General features: G+C 46.2%; 1 protein-coding gene across 1 annotated transcript in view; it reads right to left on the minus strand.

The window, feature by feature from the left end:
* The window catches only part of LOC146835058 (vitamin D3 hydroxylase-associated protein-like), a 686,483-nt gene that overhangs the window by 408,883 nt on the left and 261,714 nt on the right, over positions 1-15,886 (minus strand). Inside the window, exon 6 of the mRNA XM_085602724.1 lies at positions 13,921-13,961. Coding sequence (XP_085458850.1) covers positions 13,921-13,961 — 41 coding nt within the window. The remainder of the gene's footprint in view (positions 1-13,920; positions 13,962-15,886) is intronic.

The raw sequence follows: 15,886 nt of genomic DNA on the forward strand, positions 1-15,886 counted from the left end.
TCCGTGCGTTGCGCTCCGGTAAGGCTTCGGGCCCAAATGGTTTGCCGATTGAGCTGTACAAGCTCCATCCGGATAAGTTGGCTCCTCACCTGCGCGCCATGTACGTGGAGGCGCGGGTGAATGGGTTTCTTCCGCTCGATCAACGGCTGGCGACGATTGTGGTAATACATAAAGACGGTAAGCCCCGGGACAAGTGTGGCTCCTATCGGCCGATATCGCTTCTCAACGCCGAGCCGAAAATCCTTGCTAAGATCCTTGCTAACCGCTTGGTCCGGGTGCTTGGCGACTTGATCCACCCGGATCAGTCGGGCTTTATCCCGCACCGTAACACTGCACTGAATCTTAGACGCCTCTATGGAGTGATTGCTAGGACGGGCACGATGCGAGAACCAGCTATTGTGGCGTCCCTCGATGCCACGATGGCCTTTGATACGGTGGAGTGGGCATACCTGTGGGCTGTGCTAGCCAAGTTCGGCTTTGGGCCTGGATTTGTAGGCTGGGTGAGGTTGCTCTATGAGGGGCTTCTTGCTAGCGTTGTGGTGAACGGGCGGGCATCGGCACCGTTCGAGCTCGGGAGAGGCACCCGGCAGGGCTGTCCCCTGTCGCCGTTGTTGTTCGCCCTTACTCTTGAGCCGCTGGCGGCGTGGATACGATGGCATCCGGATATACGTGGGATTCGTTGGTCGCCTGACCACGAAGACCGTATTTCACTTTACGCCGACGATATTCTGCTATATCTCGCCTCGCCTAAGAAATCTTTGATAGTGGTCTGTGACGTCTTGACTTCTTTCGGTAGGAACTCTGGTCTTGTCATTAATTGGGGTAAGTCATACTTGTAAGTCCTGTGTGGGGATGTCCCGCCTGTCCCGCGCAACTGCTCGATCCAGATAGCCCAGCAGGGCTTTTTGTACTTGGGGATCTATATTTCCACCGACCCCATTTTACGATACGAGAAGAACTTGCTCCCTCCCTTGGCACGTTTGCGGCGAGACGTAGCGGGCTGGCGGCGGTTGCCGCTTTCCCTCCTTGGCCGTGCCGCTTTGTTCAAAATGATGTCTCTCCCCCGTTTCCTCTACGCCCTGCAGAATACCCTTGACTTGGTCCCGGCCAGCTACTTCCGTGAGGTCGAAAGCCACCAGCGTGCGCTATTGTGGGAAGGGCGTCCGCGTATAGCGATTGCTAAGTTGACGCTCCCGTGGTACGACGGTGGTATCGCGCTTCCAGACATTCGACGTTATTATTGGGCCACCCAGTTGAGCACGATTAACCATGGTGTGTATGGTCCGGCGCTGAGCCCTGGCTTCGCCATGGACCGATGGTTGTTGCGTGGGGGTAATTACCACAGAGCGTTGTACTCGAAGTCGTCGGACTTAACCCTTACGGGGCCCACCAGGGTGGCCGTGCACGCATGGAAGGTGGCGACGGATTCACTGGGCTGGAAGGGTAAGCTTACCCTTGCCACCCCTCTGTTTGACTCCGATATTCTGGGAAAGCTTTGGCATACAAAAGGGTTTGCGAAGTGGGACCTGATCGGTATATCCAGGGTTGGAGACCTTTTGGTTAAGGGTAGGATAAAGTCATTCGAGGAGCTGCAGAAAGAATATGAGCTAGGGAACTCGGAGTTCTTCCGCTACGCCCAAGTGTGCCACGCCTTGCGGTCAGTCCTGGTAGAAGGGGAGAAGGTGCCTGAGTCCTCGCCGTTAGAGGACCGGATCCTGGATGGCCATATGCCAGAGAGTACGATCTCGCTCATTTATAAGAAACTTATTAATGTTCGGGCGGATCTTCTTCTATGGTTGCGCGGCCAATGGATCAGGGATGGCCTTGAACTGGATGACGAGGATTGGCAGTATGCAGTTTCTTCTCCCAAAGAGGTCGCGATCCCCGCGCGCCTGCGGCTGGTGCAGCTTAAAATACTCCATAGGGTCTACGTGACGGGGCCTAGGCTGGTTCATATGGGTTTCTCTGAGGAGGGCTTATGTAAGAGAGGCTGTGGTATGGTGGGCACCTTCCTACATATTATTTGGGAATGCGGTGTGATCATGGAGTTTTGGAGGCGAGTTCACGAGGTGATGGGGGAGGTGACGGGCATCGTCTTGCAGCCTGAGGCGCGGTGCTGTCTCCTGAATGTTTGGGGTCCTACTGACCACGACGCGGCACAGACTCAATGGGTGACCCTAGGGAATATGGTAGCCAAGCGCGACATCGCACGTCTGTGGGGCTCTAATAGGCCACCTACATTGACAGCGTGGATGGAAAACATGAATTGGAGTATGTTTAGGGAGAAGACAGTGTATTGTGCTCGAGGGCGCCCTCGGAAATGGCACTCTGTATGGGGGCGATGGAACCAGTACAGAGGGGGCATATGCCTGCCCCCAGACCCGGACCCGCCCGAGGAGCAGCTCTCCCCTTAGCCTTTTTTTCCGGCTTTGACCTCCTTGCTGATATGTGTTTGTCCTCTTGAGTCCCTGAATTCCCCTCCTTTCCCTTACTATAAACCTGTGTCTGTTGGACGAAACGGGGCTTGCTCCCCCTGATGGGAACCCTTTTGGTGCTTATAGTAATTATCGCCTTGCTTGTGTTTTGGTTTGGATTTGTGTTTATTTAAAACAGAACCTTTGACTACCCTGTCAGTGAAATGTGGACGCTCGTATGTGTTGTGTTTCTAAAGCTGCCGTACCTCCGGGCTGTCGGCTGAATAGCTGTGTCACTGATTTGCAAAATAAAGGTTTTGGAAAAAAAAAAAATAATAATAAGGCACTTAAGAAATTAATAAGGTGCCCATCTGGCCTGGGTGTGTTCTCATTCGGTAGGGAAGAAATACCTTTCAAAGTCTCCTTTTTTTCTAAGGTCTATTTTGGTAAATCTTTCCTCGAGTAATGTTTTTGGTACCCTCAGAGTTTGACATAACTCCCTAGTGATCCTTGTTTTGTGTAGTTTTATATTTGCTGTGTTTATTTGAAGTTATGGACTTATTTTTCCTAAAGTACAGACAATTTACTAATGCTTTAACTGCTCTACTTAGGTGTTCTGCATTCTTTGTCCTCTGTGCTTGCACACAAAGGGCCTAATTATGAGTCTGGCAGTCCTTGGACTGCCAGACTCGTGGTGGGGCATCAGTGGCAGTCTTCTGAACAGCACATTATGACCATGGCAGTCGTGCCGCCCTGGGACCACCGACTCCGTCAGGATACCATTGCTCCCTGGTGATGGCGCGAAGGTCAAGAAACATTAATGTGCTTGGCGGGACAGCTGCGGTTCCGCTAAACATATTAAGGGGCATATTTACAAGGCAGCGATAGAAAATTATCGCCGCTTTTGCGACCGTTTTCTGCTGAAAAGCGGCGAGAATTCTATCGCCTAATTAGCAAGGTCACGCTAACGCGTGAAACCTTGCATTAGCACACAAATTCTTAACGCCCAGCTCTGCATCTCTAATGAGATGCAAAGTGGGCGTTCCTGACCTGACATGACAGGAGAAATGTCGCTAAGCGACATTTTCCTATCATCAAGCCCCACGCTATGAAGCCTAGCGGCAAAAAAAGTAGCGATTACACCTGTTATCGCTACTTTCCTTACGCCTGCTTCAGGACTGACTTAGCCATGACATCTTATGGAAGGTGGATATCATGGCTAAGTTTGTGGGGCCCTATCAACAAGCTAACGCCACATTGCGTGAGATTATCGCTGGGTTTCCAGCGATAATCTCACGTTAGGCAGTTAGCGCTAGGATTTTTATCGCTGTTGAGATAAGCGTTGCTAATAGCACGCTATCTCAACAATAAAAAGCCACGTTAGCCAGCGATAATTATCCTAGCGCTAAGTGCGCTTAGCGATAATTATCGCCGGTTGTTGCTGATATGCCCCTAAGACTTTTCCAACTGCCGCTGATTTCAGGGAGGTCTTTCCTCCATGAAAACAGTGGCAGTGAGGAAAGAAAGGGGGCCCTAGAGGGCCTCCTTGTGTCTTACTCCATGTGGATGCACATGGGGGGCATAACATGTGCCCCCCTGTGTGCATGCACCCCCAGTTCCAGCACGGCATGGACTTCAAAATCCATGCTGTGCTGAAACTTCCTTTGACGTTTCCATTTCGGTGCCTATTTTATAGACACTGCCATCCCGCACCATCAAACTTGTAATCGAGCTCTAAGTGTTTAAGCTTTATTGCTTCCCAGTGTTACGCCACAAGGTATTTAATTTCTTTTGCCAATTTGTTTTTCTTAATTAATTTCTTTGTTTTTCTTAGCCTTTAGATTATCATAAGAATTTGCAGCACTTTAGTGTGTACCATAAAATGATGGGTGAAAGAGCATGGATTTCTAGTTTCAAAAAGAAAATGTCAAATGTATTCTTCTGATTTTGGGACCCATGCGCCCTACAGTGCTATTCTTCATGGGGGCCCTAATTATATAGCTAGTCTAACAAGAGTGGTCAGATATGAGGATAGGTCTTGGTGTCTATAGCAGATTTCTGTTGTGGGGCTTAAATTATTGTATAGTTAATAAGCAACTAAGATTGATGTTGGAAAGAGAAGAAATTAAATTCATTGCCACCATCTTTGCCTAGCCGCCAAACATCCTCTAGCTTATGCGCCATGCAAAAGTTCCTCATTTGTCTCTGTGATTTAGATGGTCAACATTTTGATGACAAAAGTCTATTATTCCATCCATCCTGTCCAAAGTCTCCTCAAAGGATGGCATTTGCATTTTGGGGGAACTTGATACATTTTTTGATAAGCGAGTACCAGAATTCTGGCATGTGAAAATTGGGAGCATACATATTTATGGCATATCATCAAATATTTGAGTTTACTGGCTACGAGCCATCTTCCATCAGACTTCCCTTTCAGTTGATCTCATCTAGCCATCCATTTCTCTGGGTCAGGGCATCTAAGTTACTGACTAGTAGGTAAAGGTCCTTTTGGTCACTTGCAATAGTTTAGCACATTTTAACTTTTCACCGAAAGGTTTAAGCCTTTTGTGTTCAGTAACATCACTTTAAGTGCATTTATAAGCAGTTTTTGCGCAAAAGTAGAGAATAGGCCTTCTGTAGCTGAAGATTTCTAAGCATGCTTACTAGTTATTAATATGCTTTCCCTTTGAACCCTAATATGCAGAGTATTTTTAATTGAATATTGAGCAGAATGGTCAAAATGCAACTCAGATGGCTTTGTAATGTGGTTGTGCATGATGTATACATCACTGACAAAAGAGAATTTGGAAATAGAAAAGACAAAAAGAGAAAACAAAACAACCTCGCAATTTTTACAGGGTTATCCCAAAACATCTTGCCTTTTTTCTCCTATTTTTTCTGACCTGTTTTTGCTGGGTTTTTTTCAACTCTCAGCACTTTACCACTGCTGATCAGTGTTATAGTGCAAGTGCTCCCTGTGTAAATTATGATTATGATTGGTTGTCACTCCTGGCTTGGTTAGTCAAACAGGACACAACGCCACACCTCATCACAGAACTTATAGACACAGATGGACAGCCCAAACACTCCCAAATTGACATATTAAGCATATTTCACGAATACTACGCGGAAATATAACGAGCTGCACAGACTGAGATGCCACGAGAGCTAGCCCGATTTCTAGGCCCATCGCCCATGCCCGAAATCTCCCCCGCAGACAGGAAGGAATTGGACGGGAAGGTCACGCCCGCAGGCGTAACACATGCGATCAGGTCGTTAGCGCGCAAGAAGGCGCCAGGAAAGGACGGCTTTCCACTCGAGTATTATAGCACGTTTGTGGCCCAGATGGCTCCTCGGTTGGCTTCCATATACGAGGAGGCATTAGCCAGAGAGATGCTCCCGGAATCGCTCCGGACATCAATCCTGGTGACATTCCTGAAGCCGCACAGAGATCCCACACTCCCAGCATCCTACAGGCCGATAACGCTCTTAAATGCAGACTGCAAAATTCTACGGAAAATCTTAGCCGATCGCTACAGTCAAATCCTTCCGGCTTTAGTGCACCCTGACCAGTGTGGGTTTGTTCCCCGACGCAATACCTCACATAACTTACGTAGACTGTTTCATATTCAAGACAGAGCAAAAGACCGATTCCCGCTAGCAGCGTGCCTGATCCTGGATCTAGAGAAAGCGTTCAATACCCTACTGTGGCCCTATATGTTCGCGGTCCTCCGGAGAATAAACGTCGGCCCCACGCTCATGGCGTATACTCAGCTCCTCTATAGAGACCTCACCTCTAGGGTACGAGTCGGCAAATTTATATCAGCCCCATTACCGGTGGCACGAGGGACCAGGCAGGGGTGCCCCTTTTTCCCTCGCCTTTTCGCTCTAGCGATGGAACCTCTGGCCATAAGATTGCGATGGGAGGGGGAGGCGTGGGGGATTCCCATAGCAGATACAATCCATTGTGTGTCACTATACGCAGATGATCTCCTGATCTATGTTCGTGACATTTCGGACGATCTCACCCCAATTTGGACAACGTTACAGGAGTTTGGAGAGGCCTCGGGACTTAAAGTAAATTGGGGCAAATCGACGATCTTTCCTCTTAGCGCCCATCTGGCGCCCCTGGAGATCACGGTGGGCAACCAGACACTGACGTGGAATGCGACGGCCCCCAGATATCTGGGAGTGCGGCTGTACCACTCCCCCGGGGACCTCTATGAGGGCAACCATCGCAAAGCGCTAGCGAGCTTACGAACAGCAGTGGGCTTCTGGAAGACGTTACCATTGGCACCCACTGGGCGTGTAGCCATTGCAAAAATGATTATGGTTCCGAGAATGCTCTATTACTTCGCAAATCTCCCGATAATCCCACCACGGTCCTTTTTTCAGGAATTAGACGCGCTGCTAGCAGCTCTGATTTGGGGTGGCAGTCGTCATAGAATAGCACTGCGCACGTTGTATCTGCCCACGACTGGCGGAGGCCTGGGAGCTCCATCCTTCGAATCATATTTCCTCGCGGCGCAACTCCAATGGCTGTCCCACTGGACAGCAGAGAGGCACGTGGGAGAAACAATAACCGAAGATGGCAGAATACCCCTCCCCGCTATCAGACGAATGTTACTGCCAGGCACTAAACCGGCGCGCACACACCCGCTACAGGTTTCTGTAGCCTGCAAGTGTATGATGCGGGTGCATCGTATGTCGAAGGGATGACCATTATACTCTCCGCTGCTTCCCCCGGAGGAGTGAATACTACACCGCAGGAGCCCTTCAGGTATGGACCGATCACGACGTAACAGAGAGGCGCTGTTTCATGAAGGGCAACTGAAGACCTTTGCCCAGATGGTCGAGTGGTATGACCTCCCACAAGGACAGTTTTTGCGGCACAGACAACTCTTAGACAGTGGTCGCCAACACTGGAACCTTCGGGATGGGGAGCCCCCGACACACCCAGTGCTACACACGATACTACGAATAGGTGCGGGTAGGCACTTAATCACGTGGCATTACAAAGCGATCCGGGAACTGACGGATGTCTCCCTGGACAGACTCCGACAGGCGCGGGAGGATGACGTGGGTTGGGCATTCCACGATACGGAGTGGCGCCAAGCTTTGGAATATCCCAAAAAGGTATCCAGAAACGCGCAATTCAAAAACATACAGTTCAATATTCTACACCGGGCGTATCTCACACCGGATAAGCTACACCGGTTTTACTCCGATACGCAATTCATGTGTCCCCGCAGCCAAACACCAGAAGCGGACTTTAAGCACATGTTCTGGGTTTGCCCCTCCATACAGCTATATTGGGACAGGGTACATCATACACTCCGAACAACGGTCAATCTCCCGAACATTTCCACATGGGAAGCATGCGCCCTGGGGATATTCCGGAAAAATAAATCTGCAAAATTACAATGGAGATTTGCATCCTTCGCCATCCTCTTAGCAAAGAGGAATATAGCCATGCATTGGAGGGCCCCTACTGGGCCTTCGGAGGCAGCTTGGGCGGGGGCACTGCTCAAGTGGGGGGCAGCGGAGGAAGAGACCCTAAGAGAGGAAGAGGTAAAGGGCACACGTAAGCATCCAATATCTATGGAATGGTCACAGCTCTTAATCCACTTTAAACAGGAGCGGACAGCAGGGGAAACACCGGAAGTAATGCAGCCCCCACCCTGCACCCCCTCTCTATCTCCCACCACGCAGGTCCCAACAATAGCGGTACAATAGGCAGGTAAGAGGGCCGACTGGAAGAGATGGGCGGTGCCCCCGGGTCTATCGCCCACCCCTACGACTGCTCATTTCCCCCACGATTGCCCCAGGACGCACCTGTCGGACATATAGCCAGTCAACTCATCACCCGCCACAACCGATCTTCCTTGCCCACCATGTGTGTGTCCCCCCCCCCCCAGGTTTTTTCTTCCCACGGTTCACAGTTAAATCCCCATCGGCAGTTCTGAAGCCGACTTACTCACCAAACGGAATAGATGATCAGACACATTATAGGGGAAGCCATACACCGGTAGAAGAGGAGAGGACATGCTAACCCTCGCTACCATGTGACACCTCGGTTCAGTCGCAACAGAACACATTACAGTACACTGGAGCAAAACAGTAGTAGATCTATGATCTAAGCTATGTCAATGTGTTCTGAGGACTAGACAATCAATGTAATTGCCCTTTGTAAACAAGGACGATACTTAAAAGTGACACAAAAGGTGGTTCATCTGTGAAATATCTGATGTATCTCATGGAATATTGTAATGCAAAACCCTAATAACAAAATGTAAACAAAAAAAATGATTGGTAATCTATGATTGGCATATTTGATTTACTGGTAAGACCTTCGTAAAGTGCACTGTGTGTGCCCAGGGCCTTTAACTGAAATGCTACTAGCAGGCCTGGAGCACTGATTGTGCCAGCCACACAGGTAGCCCTGAAGACCTGTCTCAGGCCCACCACTGCAGTGTCTGTGAGTGCAGTTTTAAACTGCTGTGTCGACCTGGCAGGTACACCCACTTGCCAGGTCCAAACCTTCCCTCTTATTGCATGTAAGGCACCTCTAAGGTAGGCCCAAAGTAGGCCCATGGGCAGGATGCAGTGTATGTGAAAGGTAGGACAAGTACTGGTGTGTTTCACATGTCCTGCTAATTTCGTTTTACACTAATGCAAGTACTATCAATCCCATAGGTTATCATTGGAGCTGCCTTGTAACACCTTACAAGTGTAACTTTTAATTGGGAAGAGATTGAGATTTTGAGTTTGGGTTCCCTGAACTCAGGATTTAAAAACAGGTCTTTCTGTGAAGGTGGTTTTTAAATTGTGTGTTTGAAAATGTCCCTTTTAGAAAGTGGGCATTTTCTTGTTTTATCATACTGTAGAATCCACATCTGGTTTAGACTGGCAGATGAGCTTTTTGTGCCTTCACGCTAGACAGTCACACAAAGGGAGCTGAGGTGTGCCCTGTGTATCATGATTGCCCATCACCAGGCTAATGGGCCATCCTGACCAAGAGTGTTGGAAGGAGCTGCCACAGACACCTGAATCGGGCTGTGCCTGTCCTCACACAACGCTGCCTCCACCCCCCTGTAGAGTGTCTGGAGACAGGTCTGGTAAGGCAAGATCTGGGCACTACAAATACTATCCTTTGAAATATGCCTACTTCAAAGACGGAAAGGGGTAGAAGTATTGGCCCTGTAATCCCACATTTCTTGAACACTTCTGGATCAAGAGGACATTCTGCCAAGAAGAAGAGCCGATAAGTCTTAGATGGGGAACTGCCACTTTACTTGTTACTTGCTGGCCTGCTGCTTGCTGCTCCTGTCTTGGGCAGTGGAAGGACTGAGCTTTACTTTCTCATCCTGCTTATGAAGGTACTCCAAGGGCTTTTGTATGCTTCCCTCCAGTTGGAAGTCTCAGGGCCATCAAAGACTTGATCTGCAGCTCCCCTGAACTCCTAGGCTGGAAGTTCTAACCTGCCATGTGGTGCCAATACGAGTTCTGGGCCCTCAGAGATGGTTTTGCTGCTTCAAGTACTGAAAATCCAGGTATTGCCCTTCAGCACCTACTTTTTCCACCACTGCAACGCTAATCGGTTAAAAATCCAACGCATCGCAGCGGTGCGGCTAAAGAATCAGCACACCACCTGTCATGGGGCTGAGAGATAGCTGCAGAACGAGTCCTGATCATAGTGTCCCCGACTCTGACGCAGACCCTTCTGTGCTGTTAAAGGAATTGATGCATCACCTGCCAGCGGCTGAGAGAATCGAAGCTGCGCCCGTTTCACCACCACCACATTGACCCAGCGTGCCTGGTTTCACCATGCAGCACACCTGTGCGCCATTTGTACAGCGACATCGCCCAGCAGTAAGGAGTTGAGGCAGCATATCCGGAATTCAATGCATCGCTTCCCCTTGCAGTAAGGCAAGACTTTGACTGCCGTCCAGCAGAACTGATGACTCCATTTCCCTTGGACTCAGGATCAAAACATTGCTTGTGTTTCCTGATGCTTCCCTCCTCTGCAGCTGTTTTTCATCTCGGATTTTGCTGATTAAAAGGAACTTTGTGCTAAAATCAACGCATCTATAGAGTTCTATGGACTAAGCTTGCTAAACCTTTAAAAAGTGACATCTCTGCTTATGTATGTTGGATTTTTGTCATTTTGGTCTTGTTTGGTTTGGATATGTATTGGTTATTGTTCTAAACTGGTGTGGTGTCAATGTGTAGCATTTCCATTGTGTTATTGTTGGTTTTATGTACAAACACTTTACACATTGCTTCTGAGATAAGCCTTACTGCTCGTGCCAAACTACCAAGGGGGTGAGCAAGGGTCATCTTGGGTGTGTAACTCCCTTACCCTGACTGGAATAAGAGTCCCTACTAAGACAGTGTGAAAACCAATTTCAACTAGATAGTGACCTCAATTTCTAACATTGGTGGTCAACGGTGAGGCTAGGACTTGTGTTTGTGCTTCACATACAGTGATTGGTGTACATTACTTCAAAGCACAGACCACTACTCAACCACATACTGCTTTTGGATACTTATGTTCTAGACAATTTTAGAATTTTTGGTCTACATATCATGTCTTAGTCTGGCGAGCCAGCAGTTGGAGCTGCAGAGGTTGCGTTTGATATAAAGAGGCTGGAATCCTATACGGTGCCCCAACTTATGCAGATCTGCAAGGATCTCGAATGCCCTGTTAAAAGTTCTGCTATGAAAGAAGAACTGAAAATGGATCTGAGGGCCTGGTGGGCCGCAAGAGATGGTGGGTAGACTGAAACTGAGGATGTGGAGGTGGAGGTGGGGGTAAAGAGCAAGCAAGGTGATTCTGGAGTTGAGGATCTACTTGTGGGGGAAACACCCTTCAGTACTGGTAGCAGTGTATCATCTAGAAGTCTGTCCTCAGAGGAGCTGGAGGACAGGCGACAGCTAGAAAACATGAGCTGGAGCTTGAGAGGCTCAAGATGGAACAGGAAAAGCTCAAATGGGAAATTGAAAGTAAGAAATTTGAAATGAAGAAAAATCAACCGGATAAAACTCTTGCTCTGGAAGACAGAAAATGCTATTGCCACATGAGTTGAGCATGATGGAGCTGGAGTTGAAAGTCAGGTGGGCTGCATCCAGCTCCGATGGTGGTAGCAAAAATGTAATATCTAGTACTGCAGAAAAGGTTCACATACCCAGAGACTTGGTGCCTGACTTCAAGGAGGGGGATGACATACATCAGGGGTTCAGGTTTATGAAGTAGCTACAGAGGTGTGCAGGGTCCCTGAGGTGGGTTTGAGGAACTGGCAAGGGGAGTCATATTCCTGGTGGTGGGAGGGATACTCTACTGGTTCAAGGAGTGAGTGACAGGGAGAGGTGTGCTCCCCATCGCAGAAGCCCTGGTAAAGAAGTATAGATACATCACAGAAGAGTGTAGGTTGAGTTTCAGGGCCAGTGAGATACTGTCTCACCAGTCCGGGGAGGGTGATGTGGGGTACTTTTTCAAAGCGCTAGATGGTGTGGTGAAGAGTAGTATGTTTAACACGTGTGGGGCTGTACAGTTTAAGTGCTGGAGAGCATATGTTCAGTCATAGTTTTCAAGAGCTATGCCAACACCTGGTGAAGTGTTCTCTGACCCCAGGGAGATTGCACTGGAGTTAATCATGTGTAGTCCTTTCACAATCTATTACCTTTGCATAATTGTAGATACAGTCTTAACCAATAGTAATAATATGTTGCAATCTCACCTGTAAATTAGTCAGAACTCTACTTGAATTGAGCGCTAACTACAGATAGTACCAGTAGGCTACCAAAATGATAGGAAACTTTTAGTTTTACATGCAGCAACATTTAGAGGCCAGTTCACAAAGGCATTTCCATCTTTATGCTTATTGACAAAAACACCTGGGGCCTGATTACGAGTTTGGTGGATGGGTTACTCCGTCACAAACATGACGGATATTCCATCCGCTGTATTATGTGTTCCATTATATCCAATGGAACATAATGGAACTTGTACCATGGCAGACGGGATATCCGTCACGTTTGTGATGGAGTAACCCATACACCAAACACTTAATCAGGCCCCTCATATATGCCTGCCAGGTATTCACAAAAGGAATCCTGTCAGACCTAAACCAGTTAACTACTAAAGAATTACCCACCATACATGAATCAAAGTATGCAGTAGTAAATAGAGATTTACCCCAACCAATGGCTGGAGTAACTATGTTACCAGAATGGGCAAGGGAATGGCTCACCCTCAGATTTGATGGGGGTGTTGGTGAAGAGCTTTTACCACCTGAAAAATATTTTTGTTACACAGTAAAAATATTCATGTGCATAGTAGAACATACTTAAGCGTACATTGTGTAGATTTATGAACAGAGCAAATAAGAACATAGGGGGTGGAAGTCTGAGTAGTATGCCTGGCACAGCTTTCTGGTGTACTTATGGGGATGTCTGTAAATGGCCAAAAGTAATAAACCATCAAGTGTACATAGGTTTATTGTTACAAGCTTACTCCAACATGAGAAAAAAACTGCAAATTTCTTTGTAGAACAGTAGGACCATCAAAGCCACGTCAACACAAACAGTCCCCTGACTCCAAGTGATTCTGCATGGGATATTGGTGCTAACATTCTATGGCTGAGAATGTGGTAGAAAGAGCCGGAGAGGTCTATTTAAGAACATTACAACGCATATTCTTGTAAGTGCAGGTTTAATCTACTTTTTTGTGAAATTGTCCCTTAATATCCAGTTGGCAAGAAAACAATTCCAGCTGTGATCTGTCCATTGAGCACTTCAATGAAGAGACTGGCTACCAATAACTGTTACCGAATCTATGCCTAGAAATAGTGTCTCAATTATCGTTATCGTTTTTAAGTGGCCATAAGCACATCTTGAGCCTCTAAGAATGTGGTAATTTCAGAAAGTACAAGCCACTTAATTGATCTTAGGTATCTCTTTAAAAAAGACAGATCTGCTAAAAAGCACATATGGCTCTCAAGAAGAAATCACTGGGAAGGTCAGTGGTGGAAGGTTGTGTCAGTAAAGATAAACTCATAGAAAATAACAGAGATATTTTCACTTTGGCCAAAATAATGAAACATACTTGATTGCTGTATTTCTGTGAAGAAACTATTTTAAAGAGATAAAATCTTTTTGACAAAATGTTCCAGAAATGTGACCCAATTCAATCAACTGAAATAGTGGCAACAAATGTGAATAATGTTTGGGATACAATAATATATATAGAGTACCAAAGGCTAGTGATCATGATACAATCAAACAATAAAAGTGTTGTATAGTTCCCTTCAAACACTAGAGAAACATCAGCACAGAGGCTACCAGGAGGGGCTATGAAAGTGATATTGATAGTTTCAAATTATGGGTAAATATTAATGCACTGTGTAATCAGGTTAGATTTAAGGCAATCTGAAAAATGGTATCCGTAATACACATAATGTATTTAATTCACATTAAAAGGTGTAGCAAATATTAAGCAATATACCTCCAGTTTGTCCATCTATAGGAACACTCGTCTTGCAAACACTAAATGTAAAGAGAAAAAAGTAAATTAGATAGATAAGAGTTAGATCTTTTGCTAGATCATGTAAAATGTTTATCATTATTATCCTACATTGTGAAATACAAGTGTAGCGAGGAAAGAAAATTCACTGTCATGTAATAGGAAGTACAATAGGAATAAGAGAGTGAGAGGAGCAAGGGATATGGAAGGATAATAATCTTGTATTTTTTTTTTATTAAGATTCCGTTGTCTCAGACCTGGTGGGACTTGCCACCCTTCTCCTGTGGATATCTATTTGAAGTAACCCAGAGTCCTCCCTTACTCGTGAGATCATTGAGGACAACATGTCCTGTGACTATGGCCTAATAACTCAATGTCTGCATTATTTACAAATTCCTTTGAAAGCTATTGGAAGACCTGACCTGTTCTCGAATCGGGATTCTATCTCAAAATGGGATCTATAAAAGTAAAAGATCTGTTTTTAACAAAGTTAGAATCTAACAGGGAAGAAAAGGAGAATATGAGGACCAATATGAGAGAAGTAATGGGCTTACAATCAACAGCAGGTGTAGAGCCAAATTTGAAATGTCAACAATATAAAGGAGAGGGCTTTATTGACGTAGTTCCATTTAGGCACCATGAGATGACATTTGAGCTTTCTAACTGGTCAATTTGACCGTAAAATATCATGCTCTGTTCTTTCGGTGAACTATCACCCTCAGCTCTAGCTCATTTTACGTTTTTTTGTACGTTTTATGAGGCACGAGGAAATCTGTATTACTACCAATAGTTAAAAACTTGGGGCCCGATTCACAAAAGTAATCTGAGACAAGATCCTAACTTTACGACTTTCGGTATTCACAAAGGGCATTTAGGAGTAGTAAAGTTAGGAATTGTTCTCAGTTAAACTTTAGTTTTGGTCTTAAATTAAACTTAAGACCAAAACAGGTTGAACTGAGAAAAATCCTAACTTTACTACTCCGAAATGTGCTTTGTGAATACCGAAAGTCGTAAAGTTAGGATTTTGTTTCAGATTACTTTTGTGAATCAGGCCCTTGGATTTTCAGCAGTATAGGCCAGCCCTATACTTTCTGTGGATGCTTCTGAATCTCCAAATGAGTTATTCGGTGGGTGTCTTCTCGAAACATGGATTTTATGGGCATAAGCCTATTGCCTTTTAGGATTATTAGCTGATTAGAGTTTGTACTGATAATTTTTATTGTACCTTTATGTCTTAATATTCTCTATCCTTCTCTTATATTTTATCATGTATTTTAAACTGAATGTTCTTGTCTTTTGCCGAATGTAATGATGGATGTAACCTGTCTGCATGAACTTTTATGATTATATTTTACAATCGAAATAAACTATCTTAAAATGTAACTTTTTTAATCAATAAAATGTATTTCAACATTATCTCCTATAGGGTTTTTTTAGGTCTCACCTTGGCAGCGCATGCGCTGAATGTGCTGTCTCAGCGAGACCTAAAGTAATTTCTATATGTTGGCAAGCAGCCGGTAGTTTCTCCTGCTGCTTGCCATTTGCTAAATGTTGTTATCGCATTTTTTACCTTTGTTTTCAGTGGCTGTTGATGTCCAACTGACTTCCGTGTAGTCCAGAAGCAACGGCCACCAACTACCGTTTTAGTCCGCACTGTTCGGACTTTTTGTTTTTCTTGCGCATCCTCTGCCTGACCTAAACATGGCAGCGGCGCATGCGCAAGGAGCCGGTGTGCGCGAGGGGTGGGCAGCGCATGCTGCTTGTTCTTGTTTTCCTTGCTTTTGGTACAGTGCTCCAGCCTACAAGGAGTGCTTTGTTTACATAGTGGGAGTATTTAAATGGAGAGAGCGCGGGTTCAAATGTTCCCATAATCAGAGTCAATGTTACACAAACGGACGATAACCTAACATCACACGTGTGCCTAGGACACAGACTTCATGCCTGGGCA

This window comes from Triturus cristatus, chromosome 4_2 (assembly GCF_964204655.1).
Source record: "Triturus cristatus chromosome 4_2, aTriCri1.1, whole genome shotgun sequence".
Classification (NCBI taxonomy): domain Eukaryota; kingdom Metazoa; phylum Chordata; class Amphibia; order Caudata; family Salamandridae; genus Triturus; species Triturus cristatus.